The 13,400-nt window shown below is 43.5% G+C and overlaps 1 protein-coding gene across 4 annotated transcripts in view; it reads right to left on the bottom strand.

The window, feature by feature from the left end:
- LOC147883499 (formin-like protein 14) overlaps nt 1-13,400 on the bottom strand; it is a 77,806-nt gene that overhangs the window by 43,951 nt on the left and 20,455 nt on the right. For all 4 annotated transcript variants that reach the window (XM_087399275.1, XM_087399273.1, XM_087399274.1 and 1 more), the window contains exon 9: nt 8,515-8,556. In XM_087399275.1, the coding sequence (XP_087255401.1) occupies nt 8,515-8,556 (42 nt within the window). The remainder of the gene's footprint in view (nt 1-8,514; nt 8,557-13,400) is intronic.

Genomic DNA, 13,400 nt, shown 5'->3' with positions numbered 1-13,400 from the left:
GTCGATAGAGTCTGCCGTCACGTCAAAACTAAGATAGTGAAAAAAAGGAGTACAAGGTACTTGTACCTAGACCTAGGACTAAGTGTTCTAGGTGTCACATAGGACTAAGTGTCCTATGTGGCCTAAAAGGCACTAACACTACAAGTGCCTATATTTATGCCTACAAGGCACATACCATGGCCTATAGGGCATCACTAGAACCACCAGGAGATGGCCTACAACCCCCCCTCCATGGGATGGGCTGAAGTACTCTGAAAACGTCTTAGAATACCTAGTATTTTCTAGTCATCGTGGCACGTGTTCATCCAAAAGGATATAGCTACCTATGAATGTACAAGGGATGTCAGATCATGTAACAAAGGGAACCAAATGTAAAGCCTGTCGAAAGACTTCGAACTTGGGACGAGGAAGTGCCTTTGTAAACATATCTGCTATGTTGTCCTCTGTGGGAAGATAGGATAACTCTATGTCTCCTGCTGACAACCCGCTCCCGAACATAATGATAATGAACTTCAATATGCTTGGTACACGCATGAAACACTGGGTTACGCGCAATGGCCAAAGCACTCTGGCTGTCAATGTAGACAATAGTGGAGGATGTCTAGTGAATACCAAGATCTGTAAGTAACTGTCGAAGCCAAACACACTCTACAGTAGCGGTGAAAGCTGCCCTGTACTCAGCCTCACAGCTAGATGTGGCAACTGTTAGTTGCTTCTTACTGAGCCAAGAGATACATGAATTGCCAAGCAAAAAACAATTGCCAGTATGTGACGCTCTAGTGTCACAACATCCTGCCCAGTCACTATCCGTGTAAGCATGCATGGTAAGTGAACCCTGATCACCATAGAAGAGGGCTAAATCCTGAGTGCCTCTGAGATATCTGAAGACTCTCTTCACTGCCTGCCAATGCTCTGAACTGGGCATGTGCATGAATCTACTGAGCTGAGATACTGCATACTGTAAGTCAGCTCTGGTGTGACATAAATAAATAAGGCATCCAACAGCCTGCTGATAAAGAGTGAAAACCAGGAGGTTGTGTGACATACACTTCTTCCTGCATATCCCCATGAAGAAAAGCAGTCTTGATGTCAAGTTGGTGCACTTGCCAATGAGCATACCCTTTTGCAACAAGACGGGCTTTGTATCGATCTATGCTGCCATCAGATTTCTTTTTTAATTTGTAGACCCACCAAGTACCAATGGCATGCTTGCCGGGAGGGAGATCTACTAATTCCCATGTGTCATTTTTGGCAATGGATTGTAACTTTGCTCTCATTGCATCCATCCACTCTTTGCTGTCAAAAGCATCTTTATGGCACAAGGGCTCTTCATTGCAAGCTGTAGCAAGGAGTGCAAATTCAAGAAAGTAACCATGCATCTGTCTATTCCCTGATCTTGTCTGGGCAGCAAAAGGCTGATCTTGTTTGCTGTCCCTCAATGTATCAAGAAGCCATCTAGGAACTTGCCTTTGCTGTCTATTGACAGCTCTTTCTTCAATGATTGCATCATGAATAGTGGGATCATTTTGTGCTGGAAGAGAAACCTGCAAATCAGCATGGGGTAGTGGCTGATTATTGCTTGGTGGAGGGCCTCAGGAGGCTCATGTTGCTGTTCAAAGTCCTCTTCTGAGGATGGCAGAGGTAGCCAAGATTCAAAGGCATCAAACATGTCAACATCTGGCTTAGCTTTACAGTCCACAAGAGGAGAAGCTGAAAGTTTAGCAAAGATTACATCTCTACTGACAATAATCTTCCCAGTATTTGGTGGATATAACCGACCGATACCCTCTGCTCTCTTGGGTGTAACCAATAAATATGCATTTGATTGCCTTGTCATCAAGCTTATGTCTTAGCTGAGATGGTACATGAACATATGCAAGAGACCCAAAAACTCTCATGTGTGAAAGTGAAGGCTTCCTGCCTTTCCATGCTTCATAATGTGTAACAATCTTCAATGCCCGTGTAGGTGATCTATTCATCACATAGTTGGCACACATCACTGCATCACGCCAAAATTTATTGGGCAAGGACTTGGCCTTAAGCATGCATCTGGGCATCTCCATTGTGGCCCTGTTTTTCCTTTCAGAAACAGGATTCTGTTGAGGAGTGTAAGGAGTAGTGCATGAGTGAATAATGCCCCGTGAAGACAAAAATGCATCAAACTCCTTAGACATATTCTCTCCCCCCTCTCTCTGTTGAGGGTGACAAGCTTGCATTCTGATTCATTCTAAACCATATTCAGCCACCTCTAAAAGCATAAGAAAACTTCAAATTTGGCTTTTAAAGGATATACCCAGCAATATCTTGTGAAATCATCAATGAGAGTCATGAATATTTGTACCCTCCAATGGCATCTGTCCTCATTGGGCCATAGACATCACTGTGCACTAGCTGTAATTTCCTTTGTGAGAGTTTTAAACAATTCTTTTGAAAAGGAAACCGATGCATCTTACCCAAAAGACAACCCTCACACACAAGTTTGGAAACTGTGTGAGTTTGAGATACATCATTTTCCATCTGCTATGAATGTAGCTTTGCAAGAGCTCTATAATTGAGATGCCCCATTCTCTCATGCCAAAGATGAGTTTCAGCAAGCTGTGAATCTGAAATAGCAAATGCTTCAATAGAAAGTGCAGCTGAGTGATGATCAAGGTGATAAAGCCGCTTTTGCAAAGTGCCAGTGAAAACTATGGCATTGTCATCACGAAGATCATAAACTAGGCATCTGTAGCCATCGAAAATCACTCTGAAACATGAAGTAGCAATTGCTGGAATTGAGATCAAGTTGACTTCAATTCCAGATACAAAGAGAACATTTGTCAAAGTGACAGGATGACTTGAAATAGATGTGAACTGCACATCTCCAATTTCTTTTACAGCATATGAAGCATTATTAGCACATGTGACAGTTCCCCCTCGATGTGCATCAGCTAAAGAGTGAAACAACTGTCTGCAATATGTGACATGCTTGGAAGCACCACTATCAAAGTACCAGGATTGAGCATCATTAGCAGTAAAGAGTGCATCAGCTTTGGAGGGATCAAATGAGCAATGGACAGCCCATGCCCAATCATCCTGAAGAGCATGTGCACGTGAAGCATCTGCTGGCTCATGGGATTCAATAGCATGTGAGGCATTAACTGTCAATCCTACTTTCTTTTTCTCCGAAGCAATGCGCTTCCTGCATTCTGAAATGTCATGTCCAGGCTTGCGACAATAGTTGCATCTTTTCTTCTTTGACTTATCTGCTGTATTTTTAGATGCATGGGAGGAATTGCAACTGCTATGCGCAGATTTTGGCTTACCCAGGCTTGAAAGCCTTGCCTCTTCCTATCTGTTGTGAAGCAAATGCATGATCAGGAATAATGGCTTGTCTATTAGCTCTACTTTGCTCTTCCTGCAAAAGCAAAGTAACTAGCTGATCAAAAGAATAGTGGTCTGGATTACCCATGGCCACTACTCGAAGAGTTGTAGCAAATCCTTGATATGTATATGGCAGTCCATTCAATGTGGTACTGACAAGCTATGAATTTGGCACCACCTCATCAATGTTAGCAAGTTGTTCCATGAGGTCCTTGACCTTTGTCAGGTATGCATCCATAGAGTCACCTTCATTCATGCTGACTTCCTGTAATTGCCTTCTCAAATATGCAACACGTGCCTCATTGCGAATCTGATAGAGAGAAGCCAATTTATCCCAAGCATCCTTTGCTGTCCTGCAAGACCGGATGTGTGGAATAATGATTCTCTTGCATGATAAAGTGATACATGAATGTGCATTTACATCTCTTGCATCCCATCTTGACTGTTCCTAAGTTGGAAGAGCAGTAGCAGGAGTGCTAGAAGATGAGGCATTAGGAGGAGTACCCCCTGCAGAGGGACCAGCAATAGAGGCAACCACTGTAGCATTGGCTGGCCTCAGATCAACCCCAGAAACAATATTCCACAAATGCTTTGCAACAAGAATATGTTTCATGAGATAAGACCACATCGGATAGTTGGTGCCATCCAACTTATCATCTTCGCGAAGAACGCCAAATAGATCTTGATTGTTCCCAGCCATAGCAAATGTGATACCCTGAAAAAGACCTGAAAACCCAAAAGCCTGAAGGCTATCACTGCAAAAAGCTAGCTGTCCAAAAATGACAGCAAATATCTGCAAATTTCCGACCCAAATCAAAGGGCAAATGCAGATCTGACCCAAATGTGACTGTGGCAGGCAATGTTCACTGCAAAAACAGCAGATCTAGCAAAAGCCCCAAATTTAATCAGGGCAAATAGGATAATCTGATCCAATCTATAGCCTCAAGGCTTGAAACTGCAAAAGTATGAGTTACTGTCCCAACAATTGAAATTGAGCTTCCAACACAAAAGCCCCAAATTTTGTTGACATGAGTGATGACGTGGCACAATGTGACAGTCCTGAACGTGAAATTAACTGAAAACTTCAATTTTTGGAAGGATTTCAGTTGTCAACCTTGTCCAAAGTATTGTATTGACAGGTTGAAGGTCCAGATGTCAAAAGCCCTAAATTTTTCTGTTGGAAATTAGGATTTGACAGTTTTTACTGTCAAAAAAACAGTAAAAGACTGCAAGAAATTTCACACGTGCCAAATGCTGTACCAAATCCCGGAGCAAATACAACTGTACGGATACCAGTACGGAGGCTATACGATGCCTGTACGAAAGCAAGTAGTAGACAAGTACGATGTACTGAATGCAGTACAAAGCAGATAACTGAATCCAACGTACGGATGTACGGATGCAATTACGAGGTAAGTACGGTGTACTGAACAGGTACAGTGCTGGTACGCTGTACGAAAACTGTACGGCGCAGTACTATTGTACGGATACGGGTACGAGGAGTGTACGGAACACAACATGCGTCTGTATGGAAAGTGCAGCGCAATGGAGCATAGTACGGCGCACTACTGTATGCAGGTACGGACGTACGTGTTGGAAAGGTCACCTCCCCATCTGTAAGCCCCCAAATGAGGAGAGCGTGGGGGAAGGAGACCTAGGGCAGAAGATGCCCAGAGAAGAGAAAGGGAGGGGGACTGCCACATGGGCAGCACCTCACACAAAGCAAGAAGGGTACCTGGCAAGTCGTGGAGCTCCTGATGTACAAGGCAGACACATGGACATCAGGGACCTGCAGCAGCCTGATTGCGCAGGGATTTCCAGCAAGGACAGACGATGCAGCAGTATGGAAGGGTACGGTATGCATACATGGCTGTACGGGGCTGGTGAGGGCCTGGCAGGAGGCAAGGATGCTGCAGCAAGAGGGCGCCTGCATGAAGAAAGATACGGGGCAGATGGCAAAGGCTATGGGCAGGAGTACAGCCTGCAATAGGGTATCCAGCAGCCAGCAGTTCCAGGGCAGAAAGGAGCAGCAGGAAGCCTACTCTCTAGGCCTATCTACAAGAGGTGAGAGAGTGCAACAGGTGCTGCAGACTTAGCTCTAGGGAGAGGCTGGACCTTGGCTGTCTTCTAGGGCAGCAAGGTGCTGAGATCATCATACCTTCTGGAGCAGCCATTCACAAGCAGGTTGAGTAGTGGAATAGGGACCTGTGTGCTGCAGACAAAGCTTGGCAGGGGCTGCCCACCTAGGCTGATTCACAGGCAATAAGGTGGAGAAGAACACACTGGACGGAAAGCCTACAAACGCTCGAGGTGGAGTACACGGGCTCGAGTCTAGAGATAGCCGGCAGATAGGAGAAGGACCTTGTGGTTAGATCAAAGGACCACACCATTGGTGGGACTCTGGATCTCTCTCTTTTGTATTTTGTCCATAGTTTTGGACGGAAATATATAGGTTTTGGTGTCTTCTATATCTAGCTGGTTCATTGTCTATTGATGAGTCTGCACATCTATGTGATGCACATTAAGTAAAGAAGTTTGTGATTCCACATCCCACACGCACACTGTGTGAGCTCCTGGGCATTACTATAAGTCTTCCGCTGTGTGTACCCTCTGTTGGGTATTTTCTAACAGTACGACACATGTACGTTGTACGACATCGCATGTACGGCAATGTACGACAAGTGTACGGATCGCAGGTACGACGTTGAGCAGATATGGCAGATGTACATGCATTTGGTACGAAAATGTACGGACTGTACGGGGACAAGAAGCAAATCCGGGCTCTGATACCACTGTAGGATCGATGAATAGAAAGAGAGAGAGAGAGCAAGGTACAAAGAGTCGATAGAGTCTCCCGTCACGTCAAAACTAGGATAGTGAAAAAAAGGAGTACAAGGTACTTGTTCCTAGACCTAGGACTAAGTGTTCTAGGTGTCACATAGGACTAAGTGTCCTATGTGGCCTAAAAGGCACTAACACTACAAGTGCCTATATTTATGCCTACAAGGCACATACCATGGCCTATAGGGCATCACTAGAACCACTAGGAGATGGCCTACACTTAGAATATATGCAACTAATGATTTTTTAAGGCATGCAAGGCATGGTTCTCTTGGCAACTTGAGGAATTGATGAATTAGCATTGTTGGCTATATTCATTTGCATGTAGACAAACTCAGATGATTGAAGCTTGGTAGTTGAGTGCAAGCTTGAATGCTCCTATTGTGAGCCTCTTGAAGTGGAACAGGTGATGGAAATGCCTCTTCTAGTTGGGCTGGCATAGGTGAATCGTGGGTTTAGAGAAGATCTAGAGAGCACAAAGCTCCTCAATGATGTGCGGCAGAATCTCCTACAAATGCATTCTAGAAAGCACCAGATGCAAGTGCATGCAGCCTGATGTGCGTGTTACCACTTGCATGAAGGTTCATGCGTGTGCATGCGACCTATCTTGGGGCCTGCACGAGCATGCAGACCCTTTTTGGCCATGGATAGTGTTGCATGTGTGCATGCAGCCTGTTTGCAAGTGGATGAATATAGTCCACAATTACTTTTGGCTACCTGGCATAACTAGATAAAACCAATTTTGATGGAAACATGGTGTGAGTGAGAGAGAGAGAGATAGGTTAGGGAGTGAAGAAGTGATACAAAAATGTAGAAACCATGAAGGCTTTCATTCATTCATCATCATCACTAAATGACACAAGTGAAGTACAAGCCTTATATAGGCTACACACACACACACACACACTTGCACCAAGTGCATAAGGGATAAGTCCCATAGTGACACGTGGCACTCACACATGAACTAGCACTAGATCTCCGAGTACTACACACCAAGACATCCCATCTCACACACACTCTTTGGCTATGATATCTCCAACAAATGTTAGTCAAGCCAAGCCACATGGCAGTGCATGGCACATATACATGCAAAAGTAAAGCATTGGCACATGTGCATTCAGTCCTCTCACCTTTCCTCAATTTATAAGTCTGCACGCATGCAATCTTTTCACCATAATTCAGTTTGCCAGCCGTCATCATCTTTCGTCTTGCTTTGATGATTTACAACTCGTACTCATCGTCAACTTGAGCCCTCTTGCCATTGCTTGCTGTCCCAAAAGGCCCTGAAGTGCAAGCTAATAAGCTTTGCCTCCACCCCCTGCCCAAAGCAGCCTACCTTGGAAGCATGCTTCCTTCTATAAATTCAACAATAGAGAAGACTTCAATACTACAAATCACATTTGAAAGGCATCTTAAAGGGTATGTTTGCAGCAAGTGTTCATGTGTGGATATATCTCTCAAGCTTTACAATCTGCATCAATCTTTTGCAGCAAGGAGAAGGGCGTAAACAAATAGTAGTACACTGTCCTCTTCAACTCTCTTCTTATGGCTCTTTGCTCATGCAAAGCTCCAAGTATGTTTGAGTTGGTTGTTGTGATAGAGATAATTGATTGAGTGGTATGCATTGGTTATACAAGATAAGTCAATTATAGGATGAAGCTGATGCTCAACCTAGGCAGCCTGTCTGGACCTGTCTCTCCCCCTCTATGGTCTCTGAGAGATAGCTCGCCTCTAGCAAGCGACACCGTCACTCCCATCATTTTTCTCCCCAAGTCAGAGAGATATCTAGAAGATAAAAGATCAACTGACCCCTAATACATTACACTGAACATCAAAGGAACACAGATCTATGAGCATGCGTCCTTGCCTTTTTATTGTTAAGGAGAGGTCTGAGATGTTCATGGAGCTGCCAATTTGTGCGGAGCTTCCAACATAGCTGTTCATAAAGGTAATACTAAAGTCACCTCTTATGAATAAGCTTTCTTCTCTAGATGTGTGTGAGTGTCATGATAGTTGGTTTTGGCATGGAGAGCTAATTCTGTTGTCCCACTACATAGTTACTCTCTTCATAGATCTATTTAATTGTCTTGTGCGAGACTTGCTTTTGAGTGTATGATTGTGCAAGCTATTGAATCTAAGTACTCCTATTTACAGAAAAACAGTGCCACTCTTATAGTTTTACGAAACGAAATTGCTTTTGAGTGTATGATTGTATGAACTATTGAATCTAAGTACTCCTATTTACAGAAAAACAGTAACACTCTTATATAGTTTTACGAAACGAAATTGCTGAGATTCAAAAGGGCTAACCTGTTCACATTTCCCCAATTTCTCCTTGTCCCCTGTATACCCCTGTAAAGTTCACAACACCAAAATACAATTTATTAAGCTCCAATACAGTGGAATATACAAGGATAAAGCACAAGCTTTCACTCTAATTTCTCCTTGTCCCCTGTGTACCCTTGTAAAAGTTCAGCAGACTGAAGAGATCTAGTAGCTAGCTAGGAACGGAATGGAAATGTGGAAAGCATAATGAAAAGCAAAATGGAAAGGAAAATGAAAGAACAAGTGCTAGGCAATGATAACCAAATTACTCACATGTAGATAGCTTGATGTTGACTGATATCAAAAGACTCAAGACAAGTACAACACTATATAGTGTGACACTAGACTCTAGAAAGCCATAGTGTATATGGGATAACTCCCAATATGACACGTGGCATGTCTAGGGCTCACTAGACTATAAAACACCCCCTAGACACCTAGTACACTCATTTTTGACTCACTTTGGCTTCATATTCCAACACCCATCCATGAAGGCAAGGTGAGAGACTACTGGAATGGAACCAAGAACCAAAATACTCACATGTAGATAGCTTGATGTTGACTGATATCAAAAGACTCAAGATAAGTACAACACTATATAGTGTGACACTAGACTCTAGAAAGCCATAGTATATATGAATATGACACGTGGCATGTCTAGGAGTCACTAGACTATAAAACACCCCTAGACACCTAGTACACTCATTTTTGACTCACTTTGGCTTCATATTCCAACACCCCCCCCTGAAGGCAAGGTGAGAGACTATTGGAATGGAACCAAGAACAAAACATGACAATCACGATCACCAAAATTGTGCATGCCGGTCTAGAACTAGACATGGTTCCCACACAATCTCATAGACAAGGACTCTCAAAATGCAAGAAGGAGAGTCACCAATGTCGAAGTAGAAGCCTCGACCAATCGGAAAGTCAATCAATGCGAAGTACCTCAGGCACCGATCGAATAAGCAATGTTGAAGAAGTCACTTGTTGATGTACAGTGGTCTACATCAAGCTCGATGTAATACACTAATCAAAGAGATCATTGTAGTGGAGTGTGTCGGAGTAGAGTATCAGAGAACTCACATTTAGCTCGGAAGTCTTCACCAAAGTTTGGAGTAGTCACGTGAAGGAGTCATCGCAATGTAATGTCAAGAGCTCACATCAAGTGACGGGCAAAGAAGATAGAGGTAGCGTGGACAACAGCTCCAAGAGAATGACGGGCAGAATGCGGGCACGAACTTATGGGCAGCAGCTCCAAGAGAATGTCAAGCAGAAGGAGCAAATGGCAGGCTAGAGCAGAGATCAACGATGAAGAGGATGGACAGCTCCACGTTGAGCTAGTTGCATCATGCTTGGGCTGTCAAATCATTGAGCTCCAGAACAAAATTTGCACGCAGAAAGAAATTTTGTCACTTCTTGCAAGGGCTGTAACTTTTCACAGAAAACTCGGATTGCAATGATGTAAAAACAAAATTTATAGTACTTGAGGTCCTCTACAACTTTGCTGAAGACACAAAGCCGTGATTCTGCTTCTAGCTCCGGATAGAAGGGTCACATCGTCCGCAGGTCACAGAAAGATGTAGCTGAAGGAAAGAGAAGAGAGGTGGCAGATCATGGCGTGGAGAAGAGAGCTCAAGAAAGGAGAGAAGAGAGCAGCCTTCCAAGGAGGAGGAGTTAAGAGTAGCTCTATTGGCCTCCCTCACCTCAACCTCTTGGAAGGGAAAGGGAAAGAGAGAGCAGGGCTAGGAACATGGCTCTGATACCATATGAAGAGATCTAGTAGCTAGCTAGGAACGGAATGGAAATGAGGAAAGCATAATGAAAAGCAAAATGAAAAGGAAAATGAAAGAACAAGTGCTAGGCAATGATAACCAAATTATGCACATGTAGATAGCTTGATGTTGACTGATATTAAAAGACTCAAGACATGTACAACACTATATAGTGTGACACTAGACTCTAGAAAGCCATAGTGTATATGGGATAACTCCCAATGACACGTGGCATGTCTAGGACTCACTAGACTATAAAACACCCCCTAGACACCTAGTACACTCATTTTTGACTCACTTTGGCTTCATATTCCAACACAGACACAGTACAATACCAAACTACAATTTCTTAAGTTCAAACACAATAGATTATACAAGGATAGAATACATGTTTTTCATTCCAATCTGAAGAATCCATAACCATCTGACTTATCATTACTCTCAAAGCACCTATGTGAAGAAATGACATCACCCCTTTAAAATCATAAACATAGCAAACAACTCATTACACAAATTTTCAAAACAACAGATCTTATTTCTATTTCTCAAAGCCAAGACATTGGGATTTGAAATGCTTCTTTTTTTTGGGAGGCGGTGGGGGGGAGGGGGGGCGCTCACATGCATGACGGCATATGATCAAAGGCACTTCTGCAATCAGAGGTACAAGCAGAGGCAAAGAAGCAAAAGGAATTTACCTGCCAGGTGGGGCAGAGACAAAGAGCCTTATGCCACAGGCCATGTAGGTTCAAGTAGCCTATTATAAACGCTTTCGAGCGACTGATCGAGTGGGTGTAGTGCTCTAAGAGAAACTCTTGTGGCCTCATCATTCAGGTATCAATGTTGAAGAAACCTTTGATCTTGAATTTCATATTTTCCTTGAGTTCAAATTACGAGCTAGCCAACTTGTTACACCTCGCTCCAATGGACATTTAGAAGATGGAAAGTAACCACTTTGGGAGAAGGCAACGAAGGTTGAGATGGACTCTACACTCCACAATCAAACTTGGGACATTGTATTGGGGTAGAAGGATCAACGTCCAATTTGTAGCCCCCATTTGAGGAGAGAATCAGGGTTGGACACCTAATTAGATTCATGGGTGAGAGTACCATGTGGGCATATCATTAGGGTGCCACACATGGGTACATGAAAATGCTAGATGACTTGGCATGCAGGTAGACAACCACATGGGTAGAAAGGGGCAGCCATATGGACTCTATCAAAGGCGCAAGAGCTCCAAGTAACTACATCTAGCCCTAGAAGAGGACAGATTTGATGCAAGGCATGCAGCGATGGCAAGGCCTAGGAAAAGGGCCAATGAAGATAGATAGATACATAGATACATATAGAAAGAAAGAAACATATACTAGCATCTTTGGAAGGCCTTGCAGGCCCATGAGACAAAGTACAATCCAAGAGTGACTCATACAAGCCATTGTGGGATGAAGCAAAGGGCTCTGAGTGCTATGCATTTTCAAAACTCAAAACTAATAATCAATCTCAAAATCAACTTACGAGAACCAGATGCCATGGTGGCTCTCCTATAAGTTGCGAAGATATCTCGTATCTGTGTCTGTCGGGTCATCCCTCACTATGGCAGGGGACGTGGTCTTCGTGATCCCTGTATCCGGTGGGCCATATCGAGAGTGACGGCTTGGCTTGGCTAGTCCCCTCTAAGTTAGAGCTGGGATGGGCTGAACCTCCATCATGCATGCTCTGGTCAAGCTCTGCATCATGCATGGTCCCTGTATCTCTGGCTCCACCACCCCTTGTCACCTCTTCCCATTGAACCACGTTGCCCTCATGCCGGCTATCTCCTCCTCCTCTATTCCGCTCAGAAATCTGAGACAGGTCACTGAGCGCGGTCCGTCTCTATCTCCTATGGCACTAACACCTCATGTTGTCTAAACTAACGCAATAGAGTCTCTTCTGTTGCCAAATAGAGATCGACACAAACCTAGTCATGAAAATGAATCAATCGAGAGAGAGACCCAAAACCGTGCCCCTCTTGAAAGAGACAGCGGTACCGTCCTCATATCTCATAGTAAATTGGGCACGTATCTCCACCTCTACCAACGTGCATAACCTGCAGGTCCGTTGCTCTCTAGGTGTGCCTGTGGCTCTCCTTGCCTCGATCAACTGATGGGATGAGACCCGCATCTATCCGATGGCAATCCTCAGGGCGTGTGAGACTCGATCCATCCTCCAGATACTAGGGTTTGATGATCACTCCACCCTCTAAATCTCTCAAGAAGTGGTCACTCTAGACTTGGATCTTGTGGGGAGCCCCCCTGCTCTATAAAATTACAATTTGTAAGATTGGATATATTCTAGTCTCATGAAGACATATATATTAGATAGCTTGTAGTACTTTCCGCTAAGAATCCTTGGGAATCATAGATACACCCACATTTCTTACTTACGACCCATGGTGCTCTACCATGATTGGCATATATCCTATAAGAAATTAGCAGCCAGACGATGACATATCTTCATAGGGTTTGGACCTTACCTAGTTGGCCACTACCGAGGATGGCTCTAGAGTCATCCAAGTGGACCGTCTGCCCTTTCCAGTACAGCTTGGATGCCCGTGATCCCCTATGAGATCAATTATATTGTACAATTGAATCTACTCCAACTCTATACGTCACGAACTTTTTGGGGTTGAGAGGGGGTACTATGAAAGAACAAAGGAAAGAAGGGAGTTTGTAAGCGACTTTAGACAAATTATGAGCAAATGAGAAAAAATAAAAAATAAAATTTTTTAAAATGAAAATGAAAATAGAAATAGAAAGTAAAAAATAAAATGTTATTTAAAAAACTTAGTAAGCAAAGCTACGCTTATGTTCTCAACAATGCCCAAATATAAGCTGCCAAAATGGAAACAAGTTATCTTCTCATTTTTGTTCTCTATATTTAATCATAATTTATAAAGAAGATAAATGGTGCTAATTGTACAAGTTGCAAGTCCCCGAAAGAATCAAAGTCCATCCAGTTTTTCACATAAGGTGTTTGAAAGAGATGCTTGGTGTTATGATGAACATTTTTAGCTATTGGCCACCTCGTTGTTTTGGTGTCACATGCTGTTTGGGCAGATA

Source organism: Dipteris shenzhenensis, chromosome 28, assembly GCF_047967505.1.
Source record: "Dipteris shenzhenensis isolate YYH24624 ecotype China chromosome 28, Dip_SZ_1.0, whole genome shotgun sequence".
Classification (NCBI taxonomy): domain Eukaryota; kingdom Viridiplantae; phylum Streptophyta; class Polypodiopsida; order Gleicheniales; family Dipteridaceae; genus Dipteris; species Dipteris shenzhenensis.
The sequence above is the reverse complement of the archived record's forward strand: the minus strand, read 5'-3'. Positions and strand labels throughout refer to the sequence as shown.